Source organism: Oryzias latipes, chromosome 16 (genome assembly GCF_002234675.1).
Source record: "Oryzias latipes chromosome 16, ASM223467v1".
Classification (NCBI taxonomy): Eukaryota; Metazoa; Chordata; class Actinopteri; order Beloniformes; family Adrianichthyidae; genus Oryzias; species Oryzias latipes.
In genome coordinates this window covers 19,736,341-19,753,265 of record NC_019874.2, presented here as the reverse complement: position 1 = coordinate 19,753,265, position 16,925 = coordinate 19,736,341, and the positions used below count along the sequence as shown (strand labels likewise).

Here is a 16,925-nt window from a genome sequence, read left to right as displayed (position 1 = left end):
CCCGCCCCCTCTGGTTGGACGAGCTCGCGCCTTGCCTGTCTGCTCTTTTACTTTCACACATGCAGCTCAATGCAGGCAACTTGCCGCATCTCCCCCCCAAAAACTTGCAAACACCACGATTGTACCACCGCGATTGAACATTATGTTGCGCTGCAGGATCATGACACGAGTGGACCCCCCCCCCCCCCCCGATCTGACAGGAGGAGGAAACTGATCTGGATGTGCTTATTGGAGCGCGCAGGCAGAGCTCTGCGTTTAATAGCCATGACCAGGTTAGACGTGTACGCTTTTCTTTCTATAGAAAGCAGCAGCGGTTCACTTTTTTGTCCTGCTCGGTGCTGAGGATGCTCATGATGAGGGTCTTTCAGGGAAATGGAGCAAGAGCGCAGCCCTGCTGAGGATGGTAAATCATGGCATCACACTATAGACGTCAATGTCAGTCTGTCAATACAGGAAAGGGTCGGCCTGGACCTCTAAATATTTTTGGATACCACTATTTTTGTGTGTGTACATTTTTAAGGATCAGTCAGGATTATGTCATCCATATTCATTGAAGTGAAGCTACATATTTATGGAAGTGGAGCTTCGGGAAGCACCAACAAAGAATAAGTGGAGGATGACCTTCAGTAGCTTTAAAAATGGCTTCTGTGCCCAGTTTATCCTCTCTCCCTCTCTAACATACGCGCACTAAAGCAAAAAAATAAAAAAGGCCAAAAAAACGCGTTCACTCGCGCGCGCACATAAACAAACAGAAAAGGGGAGAGAAAGCAGAATGGAGCTAATACAGAGTGACAGGGCTTTCATGCAGTAATGGTGATGGTGAAAAGAGAGATCCAGTCAGCCCACACAGCTATGCGCGCACATGAAGTGAAGAGCACACAGACAAACAAAAAGAAGGCACAGAGGCAAACAGTGTGTTATCACATACATGTGTCTATGAGCACAGCCAGCAGTTTCATCTTGATTTGTTGACAACAGTTTCTTCCATCAGAAGTAGAAAAGTTAAAATGTCATGGAGTCAGACAGTGGAGTAAAACACCTTGGTTTGCCTACTTTGGCAAAATTTGACAAACAAGATCTTTGGTTTTGTCTTTGCTGAGAGTTTAGATCTAAATTGGATCATATATAATATATTATCATGAGCCAAAACAGTCGTTCAATCCATTCAGGTACACATTGACTGGCCACTTTATAAGGCACACCTGACCAACTTCTAATGCAAATTTCTAATTAGCCAATCACATGACAGCAACATGGTCAAGACAATCTGCTGCAGTTGAAACCGAGCATCAGAACGGGAAATAAATGTGACTTAAGTGTCTGAGTATTTCAGAAATTGCTGATGTACTGGGATTTTCACCCACAACCAGGGTTTAGGGTCAGAAAAAGAGAAAATATCCGGGTGAGGCAGTTCTGGGTGGAAATGCCTTGTTGATGTCGGAAGACAATTGCCAGACTGGCAACAGTAACTCAAATAACCACTGGTTACCAAGGTCTGCAGAAGACGTCCGATCACGAGGCAGATGGGGTACAGCAGCAGAAGACCTCAACGGGTACCACTCCTGTCAGCTAAGAACAGGAAACCGAGGCTACAAAATTGGAAAATAGATGATTGGAAAAACGTTGCCTGGTGTGATGAGTCTCCATTTCTGCTGCAACATTCAGATTGTAGAGTCACAATTTGGCGTCAACAACATGAAAGCATGGATCCATCCTGCCTTGTATGAATGCTTCAGGCTGGTGGTGGCGGTGTAATGGTGTGGGGGATATTTTCTTGGCACACTTTGGGTCTCTTAGTACCAAATTAGCATGGTCACAATGCCACATCCTATCTGGGTATTGTTGCTGACCGTGTCCATTCCTTAATGGCTACTTCCATAAGGCGCCACGTCATAAAGCCGGAATCATCTCAGACTGGTTTCTTGAACGTGGCAATGAGTTTACTGGACTCAAATGGCCTCCAAAGTCACCAGATCTCAACCCAATAGATCGCAGATGTGATGGAATGGGAGATTGGCATCATGGATGTGCAGCGGACAGATCTGCAACAACTGTGTGAAGCTATCATGTCAATATGGACCTAACTGTCTGATGAATGTGTGTTTTGTTGAATCTTTGCCACAAAGGATTAAGGCAGTTCTGAAGGCAAAAGGGGCTCCAACCCGGAACTAGCAAGGGGTTTCTAATAAAGTGGCCAGTGATTGAATGTGATCCAGCAGAAGTTGGATAGCTTTAGAGAGGGAAACAAAGAGATATATTAAACAACAGCATAACTGATATGAATTTCAGAAACTGGTGATCGGCTGTTTTTTTGGAAAGGTTGATTCAAAATAGAAAACTAATCTAATACTGGCATATTCTCTGCATGAAAGACTATCTGAAAGTTTTTTTCTTTTTTGTTACGAACTGAAGTGTGAATACAATATTTAAATTAACTCACTACAATTAAAAGGAGAGGCTAAATGACTCTGGATCATTATTCTCTTTGGCTCGATTGTGTTATATGTTCTTTTTCTTTTGTTCTCTTACTAATTTGTTTCCTCACCCACCTGCCTCAAACAGCTGCAGTTCAGCTTTTCACCACCTGCCCCATTCCTGACAGAAAAGCTCTGACCTGCTGCCATGAGAGCGGCTCATTAGAGATCTACTCAGTAGGCACTGGAACAGTTGCAGCTGATTTATGAAGGATGATGATTCTGTACACCCACGCACGCACACACACACACACACACACACACAAGTGTACAAGGAGTGGATCTTTTTTTTCCCTCTTAAAAAAACTGTTTTTATAGTTACATTTTTACTTGTGTCTTAGGTCCACAGTTTATTATCAAGAAAACATAAACTAATGTTAAACAAAAACAGCAGCAAAGTCAGAGACACAGAAGCAAATCCTCTCTTACAGCGTGTTGATCAATTGTTGCCCTCCGGCTGTGGGCCTGTCCTAACTGCAAAGGGGGACTGGTCATCACCAAGCAGTTCACTGCAGTGTTCATCCAAACAGGCTCTTTGCATGTTATACAATGCTTTTGGCATCATTTTTATCCACTTTTTTCTTTTAAAATCAAAGCAAAAGTGTTCTTCGAAACACATAACCACAAAGTTGTGAAATCAGATAAACAGACGAGTAGAAAAAAATTTACCTTTAGTAGAAAGTGTTTTTGAGATGCTGATAATTATTGAGGCTGACTGGAAATCCATAAACTGAATGAAATTTTATCCATGCAGTTTACAACACTAAAATGTAAGTCCAATGTTCTCTTATGTGCTGCACCTGCAGGAACACAGTACAGCCTATACCCAGACTTGTTATTTATTGTTTTTTGTGAGATTTTTTGAACAAAAAAAATAAAGTATAATTTTTATTCTGTTGCTGAATAATCATTGCTGCATTTACCTTAGTTCCAAACAAGTTTAAAACACTTCCCCCCACAAAACTTTGGAACTCAAACAGCTGTAACTTTTATTTTTCACACAGCTGTTGAAAGATGAGTCAAATGCTAAGAAAAATACTTTAAAAAAAACTCACATTTAAAGTTTTATTAATATAAAGTGAGTTACAGATGTTAAAACCTCATTACAATTTCAACTATTACTCCAGCAGCAGTCTAACCAAAACATTTCAAAGCACTTAGTTGACCTTTTTTGCGATTAACAAAAAAGTCTTCATTGAAAAAAAGGAAAACGAGGCTTTCTGCAAAAACAAGCACAGCCACACCCTTTTGAAGAACTGCATAAAAGCACAGAGGGAGATTATATTTCTCCAGGAGAAGATGCATCTATGTTGACCACATTTCAAGCAATCTAAAGGTTAACAAAGCCTAATTTAAACTACTTATTTTGAACACCTTCAGCAGCAGCTGTAGTCAAAGTGGCCATGAGCAAGGCACATGACTCCCAAACTAACAGCATAGTCATCAGCAGGATGCAGAAACATTAGGCTTCAAATTAAATGAAAAGCTGCAGACTCGCTTTCAAAAACTTTGTGATATAGGAGAAATAGTCAATTTTCCATCCACACACACAGTGTTCCTGTACCCCGCCCTCCCCCACTTGGAGAGGGTCAGCAGGTTAACTTCCTTCAGAGGTTAATGTTTTGACACTTCCCTGAAAAATGTCCATTACACATACAATACTTCCATCACCTTCAAAATAAAACATTGGTGTGCATATGCGTTGAGTCTTGCTGTGTATTTCATGATAACATGTGGTATCAAACAGCTATTCCACTTAAGTTTTAAGCTACTAGAGTATCACAATACATATTTTAATACATCCAGTAGGAATAATCCATGTGGCAGACTATGCCCCAAACAAGTCATTTTATTTGTGAATCCAATTTACCTGAGAAAATATTAAGCTATTTACTTACTGAAGGAAACTTTTTTTTGAACTGATCCACAATGCAAACTGTTTTAAAAGTACAATATAGCATAAACGTAAAGCCTTGATTGCTAAAAATGCTGTGTTCAATGAAAAATTTCTGTGTTTGGTATTTTAGTTTCGGATTTTTCATACTGGTCGTTGAGGATAAGTCAGTGAACTTGTATTGTGCTGCTCAGACTGCATTGTAACATCACATTGTATTAATACAAGTTAAATCACAAAAAAAGCAGACCATAATTGAGGAAAAAAAATGCACATTTGTGTAACAGAAGCCTTTTTATGCAGTATATGAAAAAAAAAAGATATTTAAGTATTTTTATTTTTTTAGCATTAGGTTGCTTAAGAATTTTCCTGAACAGTCTTTTCCTTTCGTGGGATTTACTGTGTCTGACATTCCTTATCTTTTTAATAAATATAAATCTGAATAGAGAACAGTCTTTGCAATATCCTCTGCTCTGTCAGGTCTGGAACACAGTGCAGGTCACAGAAGAAGGAAGCGTGCTTGATAAACATCCAGCCAGGCCAACAGCAGGTAAAGAGTCAATGCAGGGTAGTGGCCAGTAGAGGGCGCCAGATCCCCATTGCAATAATGCGTTTGTTCCTCGTTAAAAACCTGCGTATCCAGAGGGTGCAGTGCGCCCTTCTTGTTGACTCTTACTGAGTCAGATATTATGTTGATTTGTGCCGAAGTTTCATTCAAAATTCACAACTGTATTCCAGTGAATGCAAGAGTTCATGTGAAGGTATGTACAAGAAGTCTAAAAGTGGTGTTTTAAAGGTAGAAAATAACCTTAACGTTCTTCCATATCTTCACTTTCTACAAAAAAGAGCAACATTCGTAGACTGCACAGTGTCAATTAATAATGGAGCTGATGGTGATTTATAGAAATAATAATATTTTTTTAGTAGGATGTTTATCATTAAGAGCCTATATAGATTTATCATAACTTTAAAGAAAACAAAAATAATTTTTTTCATATTATTTGTTAAAAACATACAGGGTCCATGAACCAGCATGAATTATGTCTGAGGAAAATATAGTATGTGCAGTCTCACATTTTCAACATCTTTGAATTATACATTTACAAGTGCATACAAATTTCAGCTGCACTGCAGTATGTTGGTGTTCTACTGCAGCCTCTTGCGCTCGCTGCTGTTTCTCCTCTGTCACTCATTCCAGCCTCTAATGTCTTTCTAGGAAAAACTTCTCTCTCATTCTGCACCACGGCGCAAATGTTTTTTTCACCCCACACCTCCCATTTGGTTTTATTCCACCACAGTTTGCGTGAGAAATCTTTAAGTTTGTGAAACATTTTCTTTTCCGCTTGGTTCTCGTTAAAACATGTTCCACAGCTACGTTTTGTCGATGTGTGACTCCCTCTTTCCCCACTTCAGCATAATGTGTGATCCAAAGATCAGTGCTTTTCCAACTCTAAGTGAGGAACAAATGATGATGAAGAGTCACTTTTCTTTAAAGCTTTTGCTGCTTAACAGGGGGAGGCGCTCATACGCATGTGCGTGTGATAATGAGGGGGAGGTATGGGCGAAGGGGGCATGGTCATTGGAAGAGCTTGGCCCTGGGGGTGCGAGGACAGTGACCTGGGCAGGGTTTGTGTGGAGGGGTAGCCGGCAGATTGCGGGTGCATCTGGTAGCTCCCTGGAGAGGAAGACGCAGAGGGTGGGCTGACCCGAGCGCCTGCCTGGAGGGTGCTTTTTGGCTGCTTTGGCAATGTTTGGTTGAGCTGGATAGAGATGTCGCTGGAGGCCTCCGAGGTGCTGCGGCCTCTCTTTGGTGGGGGCCAAGATGACTCTGGGTGGAGGTACTGGCCACTATAGTCGCTACTCTCAGACAGACGTGGACGGTAGATTGCAGGGTGGGGACGGTACATCTCTTCTTCAGCGTAGCGCTTCATGAAAAGGTATACTGACAGCACGCCGGCGCCCTGAGAGAATATAAAAAAAATAATCATAGGAGAAGCTGTTTTAGAAGAGGAGAACCGAATAGGACAAATTAGTAACAAAAACAATGCTAAATGAAAAAGGTCTTAGAAGAAACATGTGTGCTAGCACTAAATTTAAGCACATAAGTTCATAGATGAAAAAACAATTGGCTGGATTCTCAGGTAAGAGTTTGAACTAGAGAAGAAACTGTAGGAGACAGTTAGGTTGGAATAGTCTGCTGCGGCAGAGTAACCGCAGTGCTGCTGCTGGTGCTGCTGATGAGGATGAGAGAGAAGTAGTTGCAGGAAAGAAAGGGAGGTGAGCAAAGAACTCACAGAAGACTGCATTGCATCCAGAAAAGACTTCATTTATGAGTAAAGTTGCTCCCAAAGCTTGAAGTTTTACTTCTGAACCCCAAGAATACTGATCACAACAGCCAAACCCATCAAGCATTAAATGTACCGCAGATATTGAAATCCTCACACACACACGGCCGACACCAACCTCTTTGAGTAAGAAGGAAGAGGCAGCGAAGGCAAAAGACCAGCCGTAGTGGTAATTGAAGAACTGCTCGGGCTCTCTGGGCCGGTTCATCACCTCGTCATTAATGCTGGAGATGTAGAGCACCAGACCCACCACCAGACTGAGGCCTGCATGCAGCACATTAACGATGACAGAGAGACAGAAAAGAAGACAGAGTCAGATACAAGCCCACTCATTATGTAGCCGTCCAGTGACTGCACCAGCGTAGCCAGAGAACAGAGATGTACGCAGTGACCATGAAAAGCAATTAGCTTCCAAAATGCTAACAATGATAAAGTGGTAGGAGAGGAAGAGGGGGTGTTACACAGCAGTGAAGTGGATTTACAGGGATGACTTCACTTCTGTTTATACAAAAAATTACAATTGAAATTCTGAAATCCAAACTGCTGTCAAAAAATTTAACATTTGCATTTGATGAGCTTGCAATGCCTGTAACCCTATCCATCCTCTTCAATATGTTTTTTACCTAAAAAGAAAATGGATTTCAATTTAGATTTTAGAAAATTACAAATTAATATCAGTCTGAAATTAGAAACATTACACATTTTGCACCTTAAAATTTATTTTTTGGTGAATAAACAGTGGGTTTCTATTATAATATCACTCATTAAAACCATGTGCATTGCTTTAGCAGGTTGCTGTGTACAGTATTTAAAGATAATTTAAAAATGGATCATTTGGACAGTAAAATGTCACAGCCAAAGTGTGTTCTATTTGTGTGTTCCAAAAACAAATTCAATTTCTTTCAAACAAAATTTGTTTTCTTAAGTACATTAAATCCAAAATTAGGAAAATTAGTGACATCATAATCTGGCCTAATACTTTAAGTGCTTTATTGTGACTGCAGTCACAGAGTAAATGCATCGGTTATGACTGGACACAGTGATCCACTAAAAACATTTGAAGTCACTGAATTCAGTTGTAAGTAACTACTTTAAACCAGATACTTTATTTTATCCAAAGGCAGCAGAATTAAAATCTCACTCATCACTTCATTTTTTCTCATTATGTTAACTAGCTACGTAGCTCAGGTGGCGCATTTATTATGTTTCACTTTAAATGAATGCTGTCTAACAGGAAAACCGGGATCAAAGGGTAGCCTGCGGATTTCCATTTAAATTAAGAAACGTTTTACAAATCCCAAGAGCCATTTGTTATGTTTTACACAGACTAAATTACTTGGATTTGTCAGATGGTCTCAAAGAAACATGACTAGTGAGAGGCAAAGCAGATATCATAGCACAGTTGTAGTGCTGATCAGACAGCAAATACAGATGCCTCGTGTTTGGGCGATTAGGGAATGAAGAAGTTTGGATGGATTTGTCTGTGTGAGAATTTAAACAGGTTTTTGTTACACTTAGATGACAGATCTTGTTGCACCACATGACAGAGCCTTCAGCAAATCTAATCAAAACTAGCTAAGGGTTCCACAGCAGAGGTGGAATAGGTGTAAAACTGAATAGTAAGGTAGAAACGGCTGGTGCTTGACATTAAAATCACCCGGGTTTGAAAATTAAGTGTGGTTAATAAAAAAATATTACCTCTGTAATTTTATTGTGAAGTACTTTTTAAAAACAAATTTGCTGGAAAGGTTGAGACATTCCAAAAAAAAAAAAAAAAGGATTTTCCAATAATAACCTGCAGGGTCTAACACAGGACTCCAACCCTGGTCTAATAGATTAAGACGATTGGCAGAGGTACCTATGAGTGCTACTGCTGATGTAAAAACACAAATAAAATCTTAATGGAGTTAAACTTAACTGAAATAAAAAGTAAAATAGCGGAAAAGTAAAATAAAATAAAAACAAAACAAAGGAGTATCTCATTTACATTTGGAGAAAATTTAAATTGGGGTCAAAGTATCAAAACCATTTCATAAATTGCTGTTCTGATCATAATTTTAATGTTTGCTCCAAAAAACTTTAAGTTGGCCTTTAAGCGAAGCAACTTTAAAACTGATGCTCGCTGGTGAGTCAGGAATTGTGGTGGGACTGATAAGAGCTCATGCATTGGTGGCAATGTCTGCCATGAAAGGACAGGAAGGACTTACATTACCTCTGCAATAACCCTTTCCCTCTCAGTGGGAAATTGCAAACAGCAGCAGCAAAAAATAAGAAAATATTGAAGGAGTCTGGATAAAACGCAGAACATAAAAGCTAAGAGTGGGAACCACAGCTGGATGAATGAAGCTTTAAAGCTCTAAGGTGTCTCTGCAGGAAAACGTGTCTTGTCCCCAATGGAAATTTTACTACAACAACATTAGAAAATGCAACTTGAAGCCACTTTTGATAACTTCATATAAATTGTTTGTAGATAATTTTCACACATCTAAAGAAAAAGAAAAGGAAATAAGCAAAAGTAACTTTTTTTTGCAGATCCCGCTCAAATGTCTGTTTTTCAACAGCAAAAGTACAGGAAAAAAAACCAGTGTCAACCTGGCAAACTAGTGCAATACAGCAAAATTGCAGCAGAGAGTGACACTTTGCAGAAAGGATGGATACAGTATCTTTTAAATAAATTAAACTGAAAATGCATTTAATACATGTCTGACACTATAGTGTCATTACATATTTTTCATTACAAGTAAAAGATTGAAAGGGAAAAAAACTGTTTTTGACAGGTTTTCATCATCCCCTAAGACTAAAAAAGTTTTAAAAGTGTTGCTGAAAACTCCCAAAGCTCAATGCTGAGACTAGTCTGAAGTCACAGCATTTCTGACTCAAGGATGACTCAACTCTAAGTCACAGACTCGAGACCCCATCTCTATTTTTAAGAGTGAAAGATGGTCAACTAGACCAAAACATGCAACATGCATGCATTTATCTTACAGCCTGATCTAAAAGCTTTTACAATTGATTATAAACAATGTATAGGAAACAAAGTAGTGCAAAAAAATCCCTTCTGTAGGGATGTAAAGATGTTCTTTGCTTTATAAATGCATGGTATACAGCACATGGTTAGCATGATACAAAATAAGATTTAAAAAAAAAAAGCTGCATGCTTTAGAATTTTTTTTGCAGTAACTTTTTACAGAAACAAATGTCTTAAGAGATTATGATCTTACTGCAGCATTTCCAAACCACACTGCTCTTGATCCTGAACCGTATTTCAAATTTTTATTCGTACAAAACTACAGGAACCAATACAAGCCCACATTCAGGTGTCACATGGGGCAAATAGGAGCAAAGGAAGACTGTGGCGAAGACTGTGGCGTGTTTTTATACATGTCGTGTTGAGTAAAGAGAAAGAGAAAAGAAGAAGAATACAGACAGGGAAAGAGGATAACAAGATAACTAAGCAAGCATGAATTGCCGAGCCACACTGAGGCTTTTTATATTAATCTCCTGCTGTAGATTCTGGAACATTAAAGCAGAAATAGGGATGCTCCACCCAAACTACCACTTTCAGATGATTGTGGAGTGTTCAGTGGTGTGTCCTGGGTAAGCCTCACACACCATAACAACATCAATATCTCAGAAACAACACTCAGAATGAAAAAAAGATTGGGGACGTGAGAAAGGAAGAGCGTGTAGTGAGAGCTCCACGCTTACGGCAGTATATCACTGCTGAGCGCTTTGATTGAATTGTGCTATTATATCACTCTATTAGTAACGTTCTTCATAAAATAAAACACCACGACACTTTTAGCACAGGCTATAAAAATTATATAACCTCTGTTACATAAGAATTTGTATTCTGCTACGCCTTTTTTTCGTCAAGTCCCTGCAAATCAGAATCTTAGTTTCAGACTCAGTTTGACGCTCCTCTGAGCTCTGCTTCTGTCTTAGAATTGTGTGGTGAGGCAGAATCTACAGAGCTCCAGTTTGTTCCTGAAAGTTTTACCTCACAGAAGAAATGGGAACATTGCAGCCATCTGCTGCTCAAGAAGCCTTATTGCAACGGTGACGACAAAACCTCCCCTCCTGGTCTGACTGACCTTTTTGTAACCCGAAAAAAGAAAATTGCTCCTGGTTTAAAATTGAATTTTACTCCTCTTAAATTTGAAATTGAGGAAGAATCAAAGTGTAAATTGGGACAAAGAGTAGCTGTGATCAGTTTTTGATTTAGGAATGTGCCTCACCTGAGAGGATGAAGAAAATGCCAGACACAAAGGCCAGAATGGTGCGCTGCGGCCGGATGTGCCCAATGTTGCTGATGACGAAAGCTGTGAAGACGAAGAGCAGCGACACCATCGGGAAAGGAGTGGCTGTTCGAACCATCTCTGTGGGGGAGAATCATCACCTCTTAAAATTAAATAATCAAAACGTCTAGCCCCAAAGAAGAGTTCTGTGCACATTCATATGGGTTAACACAGAATAACTGACACACCGTTGGGATGGCAGTAACGTCAAAAATGTATTTTTTATTTAACTTCCTGATTTGTCCTCATTTGACCTCTTACTCTCATTCTATTTTTGCACCATTTTAACATTTTCATATTAAAAAATAATCAGTATAACTTTACTTATAAAGGGTTTATTGACACCACATTGAAAAATAAATGTTCCCATTTGAGTATTAGATGATCAGTCAGTGTGGAGATGACAGGATCTCTCTATATTTCACTCACTCAGGATGTTTGCTGTGTTTTCAGTGGTGATCTCTATTTCAGGTTCAGTGAAGTACTCTGATGCAACACACCTCCCATTCTCTGATCCTGTGAGAAAACAGAAAATGGAAAATGGTGGGCTTCCTTTTAGGATCAAAGGCAGTGATGCATAAAGAAACATAGGTTTCTGTAGTCCCGCTGCCAGGTAACAATCATGTTTTGTGACAGCTTTAATTCCAGAGGCGACCGTCTCTCTTACTTTCTTCCCTGCCCTTTTCTCACTTTGCTCACTTGTCTTTTCAGTGTCTTTCTGCATACTTGCTTCCGTGCTGTTCTTGAGCATGGAAAACCATTTGGATGAGTCGGTAAGAATCTGCATTAACATGTGAACAAAACTGCTGTTTTACTTGCTGTACCTGCTACAAAGCAAACTCTCCAGAGGCCCGAGTGCAGCGCCATCTTGACCTCCATGCTTTGGTTCTGCTGCAGGATGATTCCTTCCACCACTATGAGCCAGTAGTCTGTGGACACGGCCACCCCCACCAGCAGCAGCCCGCAGGCTCCGAACACAGTCGACAGGATGGTCAGTGCGCGACTGCTGCACGAACTCATCTGGAGGGCAGAATGAGAGTCGCCAGGGGAGAATTGAAATGAAACATTGCAACAGTGGCACAAAATATAAAAGGACAGGGAGGGGAGATTACAGAAGAAAAAGCCAAACTCTTGGAATAGCATGTGACTCAAACACATGGGGCCACTCAGCTACTGGCCATCCTCTTGTCCGGGCTGGTTATTGCTGAAGATGATTGCATGAGAAATTGCTCACAACCAATCGTGTTAAAGGTTGAAGAGTAGCCAGAGACGCAGATGATGACTTCTCCAATGAAGTCAAAGAAGGATTCATAAACCAAAGGATGGGCATGAGTCACACATGGTCTTTCTGTGACTCTTTTGGTCAAATAGGAAGTGCTTTGCTGCACATCCTTCCTGCATGCTGTCTGTGTGCATTTATGAGTCCTGCTGCATGTGTGTATTTGTGTGCCGCTGGCCTCTACTTAATTTGGACCACTGTTCGTTAGCATTAGCTTGACAAGTAATGGAGGACAGAAGTGCGTGGCAAATGCAAAGAAGCTAAATACATGTAGAGTTTAGATTTTAAAGAAAAAAATAGCCAGTACATCAAAAATGGAGGAGCAAATACTATCTGATTCATTTGTTGTCAGCTCTACACTTTCAATTTCCTTTTGCACTAAAATGTTATGCCCTGCTGCATTCTAAATTAGAGGACAAAGACAAAAAAGACATACAGTCGAGTGTGTTTCCCAGCCATTTTTTGCCCTGACATTTTCCTCTGGAGCTGCATAACGGCTAACATACCAAATGAACACAAGATGTAAAGAGACTGAGTCACTAAAGACTCAGTCTGTATGTCGGTTTTTTGTTTACATGGTTTTCCACATACATAGTTTGTGATTTCACTCTATGTTTTATAGGGCTGCACGATATGAGGAAAACTCGCGATATGCGATATTGGTGATTCATATTGCGATTACAATATAATTTGCGGTATATAAACAAATAGCAAAACAACAAAAAACATAATTTCCATTTCACTGCAACAGTTTAAAAATTATACTCCAAATGACCCTTGTCGATGTAGGAGGCAAACATCAAACATAAAAGGGCTCATCTGATTAATCAACAACGTAAACGGGTCCTTCCGATTGGTTAAATGCATAAAGGGATTTATTTCATTTGTTCAATATTTTAAGCTGCCATGAGTTTGTCTTAGCACATTTAAGGTAACCATTTATTGCGATTTTTGACATCTTTTGCGGTATGCATATTGCACAGCTTGATGTTGCGATAACGATAAATTTGCGGTGTATTGTGCAGGCCTAATGTTTTATAACTTCAAATAAAGGATTTTTCTTTGTCACACTCCTGTTAGTAATGTAAAGGGATGCATTTAGCAGCTACAAATGTGCAAACTTGCCTGCCTGTAATGTTGCAGATGTCAGTAGTTGGACTTTTGCATGGAGGCTGTCAAGTTCATAGTACGTCCTGCACACACTGCAACCATTCATGAAAGTAATTTAGAATTGTACCCATAGGAAAATGAATTTAGCGTAAAATTGATTTTTAAAGGAAAAAAAGAACAACCTCTGAGATGCTTTTTTATCTGTCTTGCCTCAAGCCCAAATTTGCTGATGGAGTATAACTCTTACCCCACTCTCTTAGTCTTATAAAAGCTGACAGGAGTGAAATCACTTCTCCACTGACATTAAAGTTTGAGGTGGTGTTTAAAACACTCGTATAAGCATTTCAATGCTGCCCTGGAATTTTTTCATGTGTTTTATTCAGTGTCCTGTGTTTGGGCATTTAACACCAAGTGTGAGGAATGCTAAGCCTTAGAGTGAGGCGATCACATGCAAAATATGATAGAGCACATCATTTTAAACATAAATAATTCATATGAACTTTGTCAAACACCTTCAAACTCATAGTAACAGGAGGAACACTTTATTATTCTGTTTCTGAGAAGGCCTTTGAGGCTTTCTTAAGTGCAGGCTAGAAACTGAGGGAAAAAAACAAAATCTAAGGGAGTTGGTGATATAGACTGCAAAAGAAAAGATGCTAAGAATGGCACAATTGATGAATATAAAAGTGCTCAGATTACAAGACTGGATATTTAAAAGTTTTCAAAATGTTCAAAGAGCTGCATGAAGGTCTGACAGTAAATCACTGCTGTGTACCACACATAAAATATCTGATTTTGCTGAAGGCCGGTTTATAATTCTATAATTCTTGTTTTTAATTTTTAAAGGCTGTTATAATTCTGCCCAGCAAAGTTGCAGGACAGGTTTAAAAGTGTTCAGTCAGTGTGAATAAGCCAAAGAGACACATAAGCCACAAAAAAAAAATTCCACTGACATGGCATAGACTGACTCAAAGCACACATGGTTCAAATAAAGATGACCAGACAGGAGCACTGCTGTGGAATGAACAGTCACACCTTCCAGCAGTTGGCAGATGGGCCAAAGTGCTCAGAAATAAGAGGGAATCAGTAATTTTCTGTAATGAAATGTTTGAATGTTTTCAGCACCACGGACAGCACCTTGAAAGACCACAATATGTGCTTGACTAATAATTACCAACCTAAAGAGCAGTGTTGGCCAAGACTTAACCTTATGTCTTTGCAAAAATAATAGAAGAGAATCAACATTGTGCAATAACGGGAACTATGTACACACAGAAAACTCAAAATACTTTTAAGATAATATTGAACAATAATGTTCCCCATAAAATAAAATAAAAAGTATATTTGTAAAGCAAACATGCAATCTAGTGGCATGCAATGACAAAAGATCATGCTGTCTCAAATACAGATTATAAGCCCATGTCTTTTGTCCCTAACTATAACAACTGTGGTGGCAGTTTCATGATCTGGGCCTCTTCCAACTCATCAGGTTGTCTTAGCATCAGCGGCCTTAAAAACGGACAAAGTAAACAAATGTAATTACCAGGTTCACTCGTCAAGATGCTTTTATATAATCGGGAGTCAGATTCCTCACTAATATTAAACTTCATGAGATCATCTCAGAGATTTTCACATTAAGTATTCAAAGTTTTTCGTTCAAAGTACCAACTTAAAAAAATCAGAAGAACTTCAATTAATAAAACTTTTGAATTAAAAAAAGTTGACTGCAACTTTTATCAAAGCTTTAATGATATCAAGGGGAAATGGACCACTTTACTATTTCTACAATTTATTTACCGCTGTTGATTAAAAAGCAGTGGTGACCAAGAATTGGCAAAGCAGGGATGTAATAGATCGTTCCTCTGTCAGATAAGTGACAATCTTGTTTTATTGCTTTAGTTCTCTCTTTAGTTTGTTATCTAAAAGGCAATTGGGTTAGACAGGAGCCACAGGGCTGACAAAAGGTCTAATCGCTTACAATCTACAGACTGACGTGGCTTTCAGACTGTTAGAAAAATGGGGACACCTAGAAAAGAGGGGAAGTGATGGCAGACAGGAGAGAAAATGTGGATGGGATAACATCCAAGAGCAGGAGGGAGCGGAAGCAAACTGCCAGGAGAAACTTTTTGAGCAGGTAAAGATCTGTGGGAAGATATCCAGTAAACACTGTTTTACCTGTGAATCAAAAGGCTTGTTAAACTAACCAGGCTTCATTGTTTACGCTCGGAGAGAAGACGAAGGATTTCTCACAGAAGACACGAGTTCCTGGGAACTGTTACTCCTCTGCGCAGCCACACTGACAGCCGCAGCGTTTCCACGCAGGAGAAAGAAGTGTTCAGTATCCATTCGGCATTTTCTGTTAGGGAGAACTACTCCCATGTACACAGAGATCTGCATCCTGCTGTGGAAAAGGATGGAAGAGATGATTTACATCCAATCTAACCTCAGTGAGTGGACCGATGGGGGATTCGATGCGCGCTCTGGCACAAGAGCTCCTTCAGAATAAACATACATTAGGAACTTGAGAACGGATGAGACGCACATGAAACAATGAAGTAAAATCTCCCAATGACTGGTCTGTCACGTTAGAGATAAAACCCTCATTTTATTTTTGGATTATGTATTTGTGTGCTTTAACTGCGTTGTCAAATCAACGGATACATTGGCACAACGCGAAGACACGTTACGAATACAGTTTAAAACGAAAGACAGATATGTTATTATAACTATATCACCAAGAAAACCCAGACATTTAGATGGAGCAATACTTACAGTGCCACGCGAGTCGTGCGCACACGATATAGAAGCCAAGAAACCCCGCGCCAGGGAGGCTCGCTGGATTTTAGGTGGCTCTCCCTTCTTCCTTTATTCCCCCTTTCCTTTCTCTTTCCCTCCTATTCCTTTCCTTGCTGCAGCACGTTTATCCTAAAGCCCTCCGACCCATCCTCCAAATCCCTCCTCACTCCCTCTTTCTCTCAGTCTGTCCCAAGCACTGCGGTGGATCATCCAGTGAGCTACTTTGGCTACGGAGAGAGGGAGGGAGAGGAGGAGGAGAAGGGAGAGAGGAGGAGGGGGGGGGCCTTTTCAAAAATATATTTTCATTCCTTTATTAAGATTTTCTTCTGCCAACCAGAAATACTATTATAGTAGTTCAATGTTTTTTTTCTTTAAAATTACATCTCAATAATAAACTTAAAACAGATTATTTTTGGTCAAAATATCAATTAAATCCATCATTTATTTTAAATATGTAGTAAAGGAAGCTGCTTTAATGTTTATTTTGTGTATTAAAAGAAATAAGTGGTCTCCATAAAACTTGTATTGGTAAAAGAAAAGGATGAGCATGTCTAAATAAACTTACTGAACTAAAAATATTATGTGAGGAATTCAAAATGAAACGCTGGAAAGTACACTGAGAGAAAATGTTCTTGTCATGAACTGATGACGTTTCTGCTGCTAGATTTTTGGGGTAGTTTTCAATTTATTTTGCTGGTAGTGTGTTTTCTTCAGTTAACAACAACTTAA

General features: G+C 39.5%; 1 protein-coding gene and 1 long non-coding RNA gene across 3 annotated transcripts; one reads left to right on the top strand and one right to left on the bottom strand.

Annotated features, from left to right (window-relative positions):
* The first annotated feature begins 32 nt into the window (after nucleotides 1-32).
* On the top strand, nucleotides 33-12,023 carry LOC110016681. The gene is made up of 4 exons (XR_002874892.1): nucleotides 33-272; nucleotides 11,483-11,624; nucleotides 11,723-11,784; nucleotides 11,909-12,023. It is a non-coding gene; the product is annotated as an uncharacterized LOC110016681 (long non-coding RNA).
* On the bottom strand, nucleotides 3,526-16,488 carry LOC101164920 (voltage-dependent calcium channel gamma-7 subunit). 2 transcript variants are annotated; one of them, XM_004077939.4, is made up of 6 exons: nucleotides 16,173-16,488; nucleotides 11,836-12,031; nucleotides 11,441-11,527; nucleotides 10,952-11,092; nucleotides 6,832-6,977; nucleotides 3,526-6,329 (listed from the first exon to the last, which is right to left on the bottom strand). In XM_004077939.4, the coding sequence occupies exons 2-6, from the start codon at nucleotides 12,029-12,031 to the stop codon at nucleotides 5,874-5,876; spliced, it is 1,026 nt and encodes a 341-aa protein (XP_004077987.1). In that variant the 5' UTR covers nucleotides 16,173-16,488; the 3' UTR covers nucleotides 3,526-5,873. The 2 variants fall into 2 exon arrangements, with proteins under 2 accessions (XP_004077987.1, XP_020565912.1); XM_020710253.2 differs by lacking the exon at nucleotides 16,173-16,488 and having other exon boundaries at nucleotides 11,836-12,169.
* Between the last annotated feature and the right edge of the window lie 437 nt (nucleotides 16,489-16,925).